The following is a 13,550-nucleotide window of genomic DNA, read 5'->3' on the forward strand; positions in this document are numbered from 1 at the left end:
TCTCTCTGTCACTCACACACTATGAGGAAACCTGAACAGCATGTCTTCGGATTGTGGGAGGAAACCAGAGCACCTGAAGACTTACACTGGGTCACTCATCCATACATCAGCAGAATACACTCTCTCTGTGTCACTCACACACTATGGGGGGGGAACCTGAACAGCATGTCTTCGGATTGTGGGAGGAAACCAGAGCACCTGAAGACTTACACTGGGTCACTCATCCATACATCAGCAGAATACACTCTCTCTGTGTCACTCACACACTATAGGGGGGGAACCTGAACAGCATGTCTTTGGACTGTGGGAGGAAACCGGAGCACACACAGGAAATCCCACATCTTCTCGCACCGCCCCTCACATAGTGAATGCAACTCGTTCCTGAATATATATATGTGCTCACAAAGAAAATTCCCATAACTCTTCATAACCATTACTTTAAAAGGGGAAAAAATGATAATATGTTCCTGAGCTACAAGAGATACCCTTATTTATCATCAAATATTTTACACTTCTGTGTCTTAACTTTAGCGCAGGGAAAATACGATATAACCAGAGCAGAATATCTGGACACCTTTAAGTCCCGGTTTAAGACCGTAGACCCACACACTCAGACAAAACTGCTAATACACAACATATTTGTGCGGTCCCTTTTCCTTCTCTTTATCGCAATTTCTTTCACAATTATTTTCTTTTATTTTGTTGTTCTATTGCCATGACCGGCGTGCCGCCATTTTAAAAAAATCAGTTTGCAATAGTTGTTTCTTATTAGTTTCTTCTCAGTGTTAAAGATAACCTTCATTCATAGAGTCACTTGCTGGAATAAATATCCGCTTAAGCGTACGTTTGTTTCTTGAAACAATTTTTTTTGAAGTGTCCCATCGAGGCGTGGAAAGAATCCAATCTCCATCAAGTACGGTAGACGTCGAAGGACGTGGCGTCGCAGCGCCCCATGTGGTCGTGTGAGGAACGGCACCCAGAAACACAGCAGCGGAGCGGCCCTCTGACCCCATTAGAAATGACACCGACTCGTGCATGAACAGAGCCATCATACACTTTATTGCTTTATACTGTCATTTTTTCCAAATCTGAAATGCTGTATGTGATGTCGATTCAAAGCAATGCAGTCCACAGCAGCAGCATTTTATTTCACGCATGGATTCTGAGTTTGAACTTTAAATTTAAACCATTAGATGCTCTGACAAAATACAAAATGCTGTTAAATAGCTGCAGTATTACCTTCCACAAATAAATTACTATTTCACACAGCTTAAGCTCATAGTATAAAGGAATTAAGTCAAATCTTTTGGAAACCACTATCCAAAATGAATACAGTAGAAAAGTATACAAACAGGCTTGGAAGATATTTACATTTGGTTTTTCCTGAAATGTCAAATACCGAGCAGTTTTGTTCTGTAGAAAACCCTCTCAGCACATCCAGTACTCTGCCTCCAGGAGAGAGGGTTCCTCTCTTGAAGATGTCCATTTGGTTCATGATTATTCAATGAGATCCTAAACAGAAATGTATATTAAATTACAAGTTCAAAGTATGTTGTCAGTATTGCATGCTTTAGGGAGTTTGCAATCTGAGAAAAGGTTTCACCATTTAGAGGCGGGTCATATACTGGAATTATATCTGGAATTATTTCATGCTGGGAGAAAATCATAAACAAGCATGAAGAGTTACTCTGAGTGTTACAATGTGCATGGAAACATACCTCATCTGAATCTGAATCACCGTGGTAACTTTGTCCGTTACCATTGACAACAGGCAGTGGGCCCACTGTGATACACTCGTCATCCTCCTGCAGCTGCAGGGCAGAAAAGCGGTACTCTGGTATCCTGCAAAGGGCGGTGATGTACAAATTCAGAATAGTTTCTGTGAAAGGCAGCAGGCTCAGCTGTGGAAGCCCACTGCACATGTACTGTAGGTATCCATCAAGCAAACGGTAAAAAAATTGATAAATTATTTCTTCCACAATTTTTTTTGTGTGTGGGGGGGGGGGGGGATACAATGTAGTCTTGTTTTCTTCCTATAGATAAATATGAAAATGCAACAAAACAAAAAGCTCAATTGGGAAGAGAATACTGACATGCTCATGGTGCAACTTTTCTGACCACACGATGCTGAATTCCAGCACTGAATTTCAGGTTTATAGCCTAAACTTTGTAACGGGACATATGTGTCTCGTAAGACTGCTTGGAGACAGCAGAGCAGGACTCACGAGACAGACATTTCAGGAGGACTCAAAGACGGGTTGATGGAAGGTGGACCAGAATGGGTTGCTATGGTTGACACCAGCTGATAAGGGCAGCATGATCTGATAGTCATTGGCTCCTTGAAAAACTTTTTGGTACATATGTTAATTGTAGTGAAGCCTGTCCACCGCCACCTCACCTTCGTGTGCAAAGCATCTTCTTAGCAATGAGTAACATGGCGGTAATCAGTACAGTCACAGCAGCAACGCACACCACGGCCAGCACGATGACGGTCTCCTGAGAACAAAGCAGGACAGCCAGCAACATTGGTACCAAAAGTGTTTATGTGTTGTTGAGCAGGCAGGTCATCCTCATACACTAGAGAAGAAACTCACAGATTCCAGAGGGTCCGCTTTTAGTTTCCCGCAATGCTTGCCGACCGTCTTCATTCGACGTGGAGGAGTGAAACCTCCTTTACATCTGTCACCGGGGATCTTCCGGTACCTGTCTCAGTGACAGCAGGGTCAACAAACTAAACTACCAGTGGCACAACGAGCAGCACTCTTGTCTCACAGTGCCTGGGTGGTGCGAGAGGACACGGGTTTGATCCCCGTTCAGTCTGTGTGGAGTTTGTGTGTTCTCCCCGTGTCTGTGTGGGTTTCCTCCGGGTGCTCTGGTTTCCTCCCACAGTCCAAAGACATGCTGTTCAGGTTCCCCATAGTGTGTGAGTGACAGAGAGTGTGTTCCACTGATGTATGGATGAGTGACCCACTGTAAGTAGTGTATATAGCAGTGTAAGACACCTTGGTGAATAAGGCGTGTGGGTTGATAACACTACATAGAGTTCATTGGAAGTCGCTTTGGAGAAAAGCGTCTGCTAAATAAATAAATGTAAACAACGACAACAGGACCGTGGTCAAACAAGGTGTACTTCAGTGTCTTACCCAGAGGTTACGATCTCATTTTCCTCTCCATTGAGACACACGTCCAAGGCCTGGTCCCTAAAGTCCAACTGCTCCACACACTCTGAGCTGTTCTCATGGCGATAGTAGCCATAGTCACTGTTGGTGAGACAACCAATGCTTTGGGAGACAGACGGAAAAATTCCACCAGAAAAACCAAGTTGCAGCCAACCTAAATGGCCTTTAAAATCATTGTGCGATAACCGACACGTTTGTGCATGTGTTTGTGCCCAAAGTGAATCGGTGTAAATGTGCAGATGCACCATGGGTAATGGCAACATCCATACACCGATTCACTTTGCACGCTTTTCTCCAAAGTGGCGTACAACTGAGCGTAAACAAGAAGGGCAGATGTAGCAGCTACTCGTATCGTGCAGGAGCACTGCTGACGTGATGTACGGCACGATGTTACAGACGAGATAACAGATACGTTTTGCAATGTTCCTGTGACATTACATAAACAGTATCTTGTTCCTCTCCTTCCTCACCACAAGTAGTCCTCTCTGGTGCAGAGGCAAGGGCTCTCTTCTCGGGCGACAACGTAGTTCCGACCGTTCCTGCATACCGATAGCTTCTTTAGCCTCTTGAAGGTCTCCCGGTATCCCAGGATGCACCCTCTGGTTTCTGAGTCCAAGCCCATGTCAGAGTGCGCTAACCACTCCTCGTAGTCCTCGTCCTCACCTGGGGGTGCGCACGCATGGCAAGAAGAAGAGGGGTCGGTCAAAGGGCTTCGGAGGTATCAGTTGGTGGAGCCGGTGCGGCTGGCAGCAATGCATTTCTATGGATACTGTGTATTGCTGGTGTCGTCTTTTCCTTGCTGCTGTGCCGGCTTTAAAATGCCAACTGTTGCCGTGAGAGTAGATAAAACTTGAAAAAAAACGTCCTACATTACTTGACGATGTTTCTCTTTTGCCTTTGCTGTTACATTTCATTGCTGCTTAATGCTGACTCACACTCTCTGGTAAGCAGGTGCTCAAAGTCGATGGTGACGGTCACCCATGTGGTCTTGAAGTTCTCCTCAGTGCGGTAACCCCAGATGCTGATGTTCAAGGTCTTGGTTCCAGGCTCGGATGCCAGTCCGGCCAAGAAAATGGGCTGCTCTGTGAAGTTGTAGATCTTCCAGCACTGGCCCTCATCTGTGGAGAACCTGAAGCGGTACACCAGAAGGGGGAGAGGAGGATGCTGGGAAACCTGCACCGAGTTTTCACGCGTACAGAAACAGAGGGTTAAACTTCGTGCTCACTTGACAACGCTGACAAGCCGGTCGCCGCGGGCCTCAACAGCCACCAGGAGTCCTCCGGAGTCCAGAATGGCGTAATGGTGGGAACCCCTGAGGGTGCGTGTCCATGTGTACCCCCCATCGCTGGACACGTAGACATCTGGCGGAACCGAGGTGATGGAGTCTCCCAGGCTGCCTGTGGGGGTGGGGAGCACAGGGATGACATCAAAGTCTTAGCTCTTTGTCCAGAACGGGGCTGAACTTTGTCTTGGGCCACGGAGAAGCACAGACCTCAACATAATATTTAAAGAAATAAATGCAGCTCTGCTACATCATTCCGCCATCAACAAGTTCTTTGCTTCGGACCCCTATACCCTTAATGTCGAATGTTACTTTTGCATTAAGTTACGCGACTTTTGAGGTGACTGACATATTTGTTACCATGGGCGATGATGAGGCCAACAGCACTGGGGTCGGACAGAGGAAGCACGGGAGCGAGACCTTTAACGTGGCTGTACTCTCCATGGATGTGAAGGTTACACTGCACACGGAAAGCATACAGAGTTACATATACAAGGAAACACGTGTGGCTCAGCTGAACGACATGCGTTTCACGTGATCTCTAAGGACAGGGATATGCCACGTGTACCATCCAAAACTTATCACAAAAGCCGTCACACATATAAACCACCGCTTCTTATTACGATAATATAACTAACGCAAAGCTGTCGTCTAAACCAAAACTGTTGCACACACTGTAACCGTGCACGCGGAGGCGACGTACTTTTTTTATGTTATGTCCGCATTCTGTGTTGTTCGGCTTGTTCAGTAGCCTCCACTCTCCGCCGCGGTCAAAGGAGATTACTGTCCGTATACGTCCATCTGCAGAGCCACGTTAACATAAACCTAGATTGTGACTATTTACCCGACTTTATAAATGTAGATTCTTTAGATGTTACACCGCTTATAAATACACATTTCAACAGGCTGGTTACACCATGCTCTCAATACACATCAACTACTCAATTTTCCAAGGGTCTACAAATTTAAAATTTAATGACAGATCTGAAACAGCTAAATGGTTCACATCAATCACCGTAATATTACTTATTAATATCACTTTTCAAAATACATATAAATGCATTTGGCAGATGCTGCAATACTTCGTTTCAATTTGAAACTGTCTCCATTATCTATAAAACATGAAGTCTTTGAGTGGAAATACCTTTCTCCAGGACGTTGGTGAGGTAGACCCCTCTCAGGGATGTTATGTTGGTGAAATCACTCTTCCCCTCTGCACCGAACAGGTGGCGCTCTAGAGACTTAGAGTAGACCACCCCCCGGTCATCGGACGTGTAGATGGTCCCAAAGTTTGTGTCTGCAGTCACCAGAGGAGCAAAAATGGCATGTGGCCATCGTCATGGTGACACCTCACACCTGAGGGCAGTCCTGCTCAGGATGCGAGTCAGCAGAATTGGGCCAGTTTGTCAAGGACAGCCCATACACTTGCCTGCAACCCTTGTGGTTTTTGTGCTGTGCTCTTTATCTCTGATGTGGATTATGATGGCAAAATGGACTTATGCTTTGTGCAAAAAAATGGGACAGATATGCGCTGAGCTCAGCGAATACTCTGTTGCTGCAAGGATACGGTTTGCGTATCGTCAGCAAGGATAGCGCCCGGTCAGCTTCACAAAGCCATGTCCACCCACCACTAAACAGATGGAGGTGGCCAACCATCCAGACATGACAAACCTGTTTCCCACCTTACCAACCCTGATATGTTCTCCTCATGTGGGCTGAGACACCCGGGTCACTCTCTCACTCCCTAGCATTTGCGTGGTAGGAAATCTAGAGAAGATGGCCTGGCAAACTTTGGCTTTGTGTTTAAAGAAGATGTAATGGAACGCCCCCGCAGGTGCGCTACACATGGGAACATTCTTTACCTCCCGGATCGTCCACATGCATGAAGATCATGTCCTCATCCCCATCAAGGACAGAGTAGAACTGGAAATGGAAACAATGAATACATAACCCTAATTTGCTAAGAACAGCAACAGTGCCAAGGTGTTAAGGACCTGGATGTAAAATTCAAAAAACAGTTTTGTTTATTTCTCAGGTCTACTGATACTGCTTGTGCTACAGTGAGTACATATCAGGGCTTCAGATGTCAAGGGGTATGTCTGTGTTTACCCATTTATACAGGTCAGTAACACAGTGTACTATATTCTGAAGAAGAGATGGGATTCAAACCCAGGTCCTCTGATTGCAAGGCAATGGCTCTAACCACTACACCACCGTCTGCTCAACTCAAGTCTCTAATTTGGACATGTAATTTTGGCCTGATTCTCAATCAGCATGCAGAATTACACCAAGACTACTAAGTCAGCTCCACATCTGCCTTATTACTGTACACGACCATGCACCTGGATGTTTTACTGGGCCGATTCAGGTTATAGATCTTGCCAAGGGTCCTACATCGGGGCTCCTCTTGAGATCTGAACAAGCACCTTTGTCTTGCTGTCACTGTGCGTAAATGGGAGGGTGGCATTGCCGCCTAGGCTGCTCTGGCGCAGGTTGGAATCCAGCTCAGCTCAGCGTACATAGAGTTTGCATGTTCACCCTGTGTCTGCATGGGTGTCTTTTGGGTGCCCTGGCTTCTTGCCACAGTCTAAAAATGTGTTTTAGCTGAACTGGTGGCTCTAAATTGCTTTTAGTATGTGAATGTGTGAGTGAGTGTATCCATGTGTTTCTATCCTGCGATCGATTGGCATCCCATCCAGGGAGTACCCCTCCTCACCTAGCGAGCAGTGATTCCGGAATGGGCTCCAGACCACTGTAACCCCCACAGGGAGAAGCAGTTAACAAGAGTTTCTCCCGGCTAAGATGTGGAAGTTATTTGTACGACACGACTAACTGATCTGTCGCAATGCTTTTCTGTTACACTGAGCAAGCGTGCAAACGAACACCACTTCTCATATGATCTGAGTGCATGATGCAGTCAGTTATTTATCATAGCTGACATGCAAAATACGCATTTACTTTGACCATTAGTCATGCTAACTTAAAACTAGACCAATAAAGTAATTAATTATATAGTGTGCCAAAGTGGGGCCATCATAAATAACCTAGAAGTTCAACGGGTTGATTTACACTGAACCAGCTGTGCCCACGGAAGGTATCCTGTCTGAGATATCGGATGCAAAGCACTCAGTCAGGGTCACGGCGGTGAGGAGCCTATCCTGGAAGCATAGGCCGTGAGGTAAGGCACATCCAGGATGTTATCGTTGCTGTCATTATCTAGCAGGTGAAGTGAAGGCCTCTTACCTGCTCCTTGGTGGCAGAGGGTAGCTGAGCTCTGTTGAAGCTGTCTCCTAAGTTTGAGGACACATAGATGATGCGTGGCTCTCCCTAGGAAAGGACCAACGAGAATTCAAACAGAGGACCAAGCAGACGTGCTCTGTGCACAGGTGAACCCTTTGGTCGCCATTTATTTCCGCATCATCTAATGCATTACCATCCCTTGAAAATGCAACTTGTCGAAAAGGAAATATAGTGCCGCGTCATCCTTTATTCTGTTCCTGTTATTATATGTGTGTGCATGGGAATGCATGTCTCCAGTCTCACCAGTTTCTCCATGACAGAGGTGAACAGGAAGCCTCCAATGTAGCCGAAGGAGAAGATCCTCTGGGCAATGGTGGTGAATGTCTCGCCTAGGTCCTGTGACCTCCTCAGCAACAACTCGCCTCTCCTGTCAGCATCAACTGTGTGCCAAAGAGGAGGTGGGCAGGGATCAGACACGACAACAGCCACGGGGATCAGACAGGATCCGTGTTATCCCAGCACCAAGTAGCTGAATTTATCTAGGATACAAAACCATTCCATGCAAAAGTCAGCTGGTAGCGTAGCTGTTAGAGCTTCTGCCTTTGGATCCATAGCTCACAGGTTTAAATCCCACCTCCGGCTGTAGTACCCTTGAGCAAGGTACTTACCCTAAATTGCTCCAGTAAAATTACCCAGCTGTATAAATGAGAAAGCAATTGTAACCTTAACATTGTAAGTCCCTTCAGAGAAAAGCGTCAGCTAAATGAATAAAAATACTGTAAATGTAAGTTGTTAGTGACGTACTCTGGTCAATTGATCACCGTGGAGCACAAGCAGTTTAAGAGCATTGGCCGTGTCAGAAAGATCGCTTGGGGAAGCATGTAGAACTTGTCCTTGCATGCGACATATATAACATGGAACTATATAAATGCAGATAGGCAGTGAGACGATGGACAAAGTGCACATCAGTTTGGGCTTGTCCTCTCAGCAAGCTAAAGAAAGTGTAACGACAGTGAGATTTCACACCCCAGACAGTGTGAAAAGTGAACACAGCACTTCAGTCCACATCATGTCCTCACCTGTTCCTCTAGGGCTGGAGCTGAGAAATAGCGTGATTCCAGGACCCCTGGGTATGGAGGAGAGAAAAAAACAAACAGTCTGAGGTTGTTCCTTAACCGCCAGTTAAGAGGTGCAGCCCAAAGGACAGACAGATATTTTCTACCAAAACAACTGCTGTAAAGGTTAGAAAGTCAAAGGCCTTGACACCCCGTTGAATGACATGTGTACTGTACGTTACGCCTTCCTGGGATGGTGGCTCTTACCACATGTACGATTGAACACCTTCATGTACTTTCCTCCAGCTGTTGCCAAAGTCAGTGGATAGCCACATGGCACTCTAAAGAAAATACGCAATAACAAGCAATATGATATATGAAATATTCAAAACAGCAACGGTGTATATCGGTTTTAAAGCTGTTAGAACATATCTGGACAGGCATGTAAGGGAGTTTATTTGAAAGAGGGTGTAATGCATAAGCTGAATCTTTTGCAGTTTATGTTTGCTGTCTCACTTACGTCAGTACCAATGGCAACAAGATAGCTGGCATTTGAGAAATGGAAGGAGATGGGTTGGCTGGGGTGGAAGGGCAGCTGAACTTCTTTGAAGGACATGCCTGCATCGACGGAACTGAAGATGACCCCTCCGTTCTCCTCCGAAACAGGCACATCCACTGTGAGAATCACCTGTGGGAATAAGGCTCCTTGTCAGCCGAGCACCGCTTCCAGTGACATCACACACGGTGCCGCTACATCATAATATAATAATAATAATGTCACAGTCCTCATAACTCCTGCGTTAGCAGGAACTCCATTTATGACATTGCATTCAAAGTTCCAGTTAAAAGTGCCCATCTATGACAACACTTAAGTGGAGTCAAATCATTTGTGTAATTTTTCTGTATCTGTTATGACATATTGCTGGTTATGAAATATTAATCTATAATTAAGAATATTTATACCGTGATGGGGACTGCTATTTTAGTAAAGCGGAAGTAAGACAATATGAAAGTGAACATAGTCACTCGTCTTCAGGCCTGCTGACCTTCATTTGCTGACTTTGTTCTTATGTAGTGGTGTAAAAACAAAAACAGTTGCATGACAGCCCCATACTTAATATATTTTCAAGCGCATATGGCTAACACTTTAGTTGCATCAAAGGTCTGGTGGTCCTTAATGAAAGGAGGGAGCAAAATTCAAATAGTGGGTCTTTCCCTTTATAAACTTCAACCAAAAGTTGAAAGAATTGAAAAAGAATGCAGGAAAAGGTGCTTTGACTGTGCTCATAACTGAGTTCTCGCAAAGCAGAAGTGGTCACTGTTTAACATACACGTTGCTGCGGTTCCTCCCAGTGAGGAGTTGTGACACTCTGTGACCGTTATCGGCAATAACAGTCAGAGCCCCCAGCTGAGTGACAGCACCAAGTGGGTGCCTTGCGGCTATTGTGCTGGCCCATCCTTATTGGTTGTCAGAGTCGGGGGTTCATTTATATCAGAATCTGCCTTCATGCCAAAAAACCACTCAACACACACTTGTTACAGGCTTGCTCTAAACTAACACAAAGGAGGGAGGAGGGCACCGACAGCTCAGCACAGTTACTCTGCAAGTCAAAACTGCTGTATATGAGGCTTTATGTGTTACAGTTGGGGGCATGGTGGCGCAGTGGGTTGGACCACAGTCCTGCTCTCTGGTGGGTCTGGGGTTTGAGTCCCGCTTGGGGTGCCTTGCGATGGACTGGTGTCCCGTCCTGGGTGTGTCCCCTCCCCCTCCGGCCTTACACCCTGTGTTGCCGGGTAGGCTCCGGTTCCCCCGCGACCCCGTATGGGACAAGCGGTTCTGAAAATGTGTGTGTGTTACAGTTCAACCAGTTCCAAAATCTCTGTGATACAGCCCAACGGTACTAATTATTAATTAGGTTAAATGGTCTTGGTCAAGAGGAGCGTGGTGGCACAGTGGGTTTGGCCTGTGCCTGCTCTCTGGTGGGTCAGGGGTTCAAGTCCTGTTTGATGTGCCTTGTGATGGACTGGTGTCCCATCCTGGGTGTATCCCTCCAGCCTTGTGTCCTGTGTTGCTGGGTTAAGCTCCGGCTCACCACAACCCCGCTTGGGACAAGCAGTTTCAGACTGTGTGTGTGTGTGAGTCTCGGTCGATGTCTATCTATAAAGGAAGTGCTATGTTGTTTTAGATAAAAACATCTCTTTCTCATCCGCATGCATCTCCTTATCCAAAACACTGTAGGCTGCAGAATGCAATAAGACCATTGCAAGTGTACCGCAAAATTAAAAGGATGATGTTACCTGATGGGAGTTCCCAGGCCCGGTGACAATTCCAAACTCTTGTTTTACGAACCTGTTGTTCATGACACTGGAGATATCATGGAAGGTTTTTCCGTAATCTCCACTGCCAGGGAAAGGGAAAAATGGCATTACCGATACAAACTAAAAATGCTGACTTACCAGGTGGTAAATGTTTACGTTAAGGGCTGTACTTGAAGTCTATAGCTGCACTGGTGACCATTTACACCAGGGTAGTGTAGGATGCCCATGGTGAAGGCCACCACTGCTCCCACAGCCTCCAGCTTCCCCTGAAAGAAGCACACACAAGCTGAAGCGTCCCATCGCCATTACCTCCGGTACAGCCGCGAGGATCTTCCCTCAAAGTTGAAACCAGATGGAACGTTCACTGTGGACAGCACCAAGATCACCTGGAGCCAGAGCAGAACACGGTCCAAATGTCAGCACCAAGCCAAATGTATGATCTGGCTGAGCCCTCAAACCCCAACCACCCACACTGTATGGCACTGGTCCCCACAGCACTTCTGAGACACATTAAGTTTACATTTATTCATTTTTCTCCAAAGCAACTTACACAATTGAGTGCTGATTGAGATCACAATTATGACAAGCTTACAATCACTTACCCATTTATACAGCTGGGTAATTTTACTAGAGCAATTTAGGATAAGCACCTTACTCAAGGGTACTACAGCCAGAGGTGGGGATCGAACCTGCGACCTTTGGGTCCAAAGGCAGTAGCGCTAACCACTACGCTACCAAATATCAAAAACAACAAAAATTGTCAGCGTACCATGTCAAAAGAGCTCACTTTGTTCAATATATTTCTGAAAAACCGTGTGTCATAAAGTGCAGAAAACCACGAGCAGACTTAGGAAAATAAAAAAGAGGACAAACACATGAGGGTGGAATAATTGATAATTAATAATTGGGTAGACCGCTAATAATAACAACGAACACCTGACTTTTGTCTGACTTTTCTCATTTCAGAAGTTGTTCCATCAGCTCTATCAGTATGTTGCAGCGATTATTTTAAGAAACCTCGTAACTAACACCCTCTGAGTTTCCTCTTCTCGTTCCCCGGCTGCGGCTTCCGAAAAGCAGCACTGCAGAACGGACGGGACGCGCCACTGACTCACCCCGGTTCCGTCCCCGACCCAGGACAGCGTGAACGTGGAGCCGTCGTCTCCGTGGAAAGCTGTCTGCGGAGGAAGCGCGCTGTCACCGAGGAGAACACGTGGGAAAGCTCAAGAAGTTGCCGAAATGCGGCGCAAATAGACGCGGGGGGACGCTGGACGGAGCGGGTCTCTCTCGGCCGCTGCCACCAACGCCTCGGTTCCCCGGATCCATGATGACACGGCTCACCTCGTGCGTGTTGTCATCCAGCACCTTCCTCTCCTGCTCCGCTAGCGCCAAGTGACAGGTGATGGAGCTGCGGGGGGTCACGTCCCTCTGCACCCGCGACACGCCGGTCCTCTGCTGCGCTTCGTCGCGATGGGTCCTGCGGAAGGTCGCCTGCTTTCCGCGGCACGATCGGCCCGTCGCACCTGCAGCGGCCAGGAAGAAACACACCTGAGCGAGGAGCAGAAGCCGCCCTGTCATCCTGTCGGGCTGAACAGGCTGCCAGCTGCTGCTGCGTCTATGTGTGTATGTGCAAGAATGACACCTGCAACGTCGCAGAACTGGAGGAGACAATTTGCATAGCCTCTCCTCCTGCCCTGATCCGCTGGGTTCTAACCCTCAGTTTGTCCCGTACTTCACAGCAGGACGGTCCAAACTGACCCCAAGAAAGCTCCTGGCTTGACAAGCCTGCGTGTGTAATCATACCAAATCAGAAAAAGATAAGAATAAATATATTACATTTAATCAGCAAACGCCTTTCTTCAAAGCGACTTCCAATGAACTCTGTGTAGTGTTATGAGCCCACATTATTCACCAAGGTGACTTACACTGCTAGATACACTACTTACACTGGGTCACTCATCCCTACATCAGTGAAACACGCTCTCTCTGTGTCACTCACACTATGGAGGAACCTGAACAGCATGTCTTTGGACTGTGGGAGGAAACCGGAGCATCCGGAAGAAATCCCCGCATACACGCCACACAGACCGAGCGGGGATCGAACCGGCGTCCTCTCGCACCACCCAGGCTCTACGCGCTTTTTAAATAAAGGCATATGTATGTGTATCCCACAGCTTTAAGTCCGTATAAGACTTCTCTTTGAATGCTATTCAATTGTTTTTACTGTAATGATTACTTCGTCACTGGCTTCCTATAGCTGCCTGGAGTGTGTTCCTAGTTTTTACTTGTTTGTATCATCTTGGTAGGAGGTGCGGTGGCGCAGTGGGTTGGTCCGGGTCCTGTTCTTCGGTGGGTCTGTGATTCGAGTCCCGCTTGGGGTGCCTTGCAATGGACTGGCGTCCCGTCCCGGTTGTGTCCCCTCCCCCTCTGGCCTTACGCCCTATGTTGCCAGGTAGGCTCTGGTTCCCTGTATGG

General features: G+C 46.9%; 1 protein-coding gene across 1 annotated transcript; it reads right to left on the reverse strand.

The window, feature by feature from the left end:
* Positions 1-1,050: 1,050 nt before the first annotated feature.
* Positions 1,051-12,858, reverse strand: LOC108931371 (sortilin). Its single transcript, XM_018747115.2, has 21 exons — positions 12,417-12,858; positions 12,191-12,253; positions 11,385-11,461; positions 11,055-11,157; positions 9,277-9,444; positions 9,024-9,097; positions 8,781-8,827; positions 8,005-8,141; positions 7,705-7,788; positions 6,324-6,384; positions 5,606-5,758; positions 5,165-5,262; positions 4,822-4,921; positions 4,405-4,576; positions 4,115-4,308; positions 3,650-3,842; positions 3,144-3,260; positions 2,595-2,703; positions 2,399-2,496; positions 1,719-1,842; positions 1,051-1,512 (listed from the first exon to the last, which is right to left on the reverse strand). Exons 1-21 carry the CDS (start codon positions 12,651-12,653, stop codon positions 1,498-1,500), a joined length of 2,424 nt encoding a protein of 807 aa, XP_018602631.2. The 5' UTR covers positions 12,654-12,858; the 3' UTR covers positions 1,051-1,497.
* Positions 12,859-13,550: the final 692 nt, after the last annotated feature.

This window comes from Scleropages formosus, chromosome 2 (assembly GCF_900964775.1).
Source record: "Scleropages formosus chromosome 2, fSclFor1.1, whole genome shotgun sequence".
Lineage (NCBI taxonomy): Eukaryota > Metazoa > Chordata > Actinopteri > Osteoglossiformes > Osteoglossidae > Scleropages > Scleropages formosus.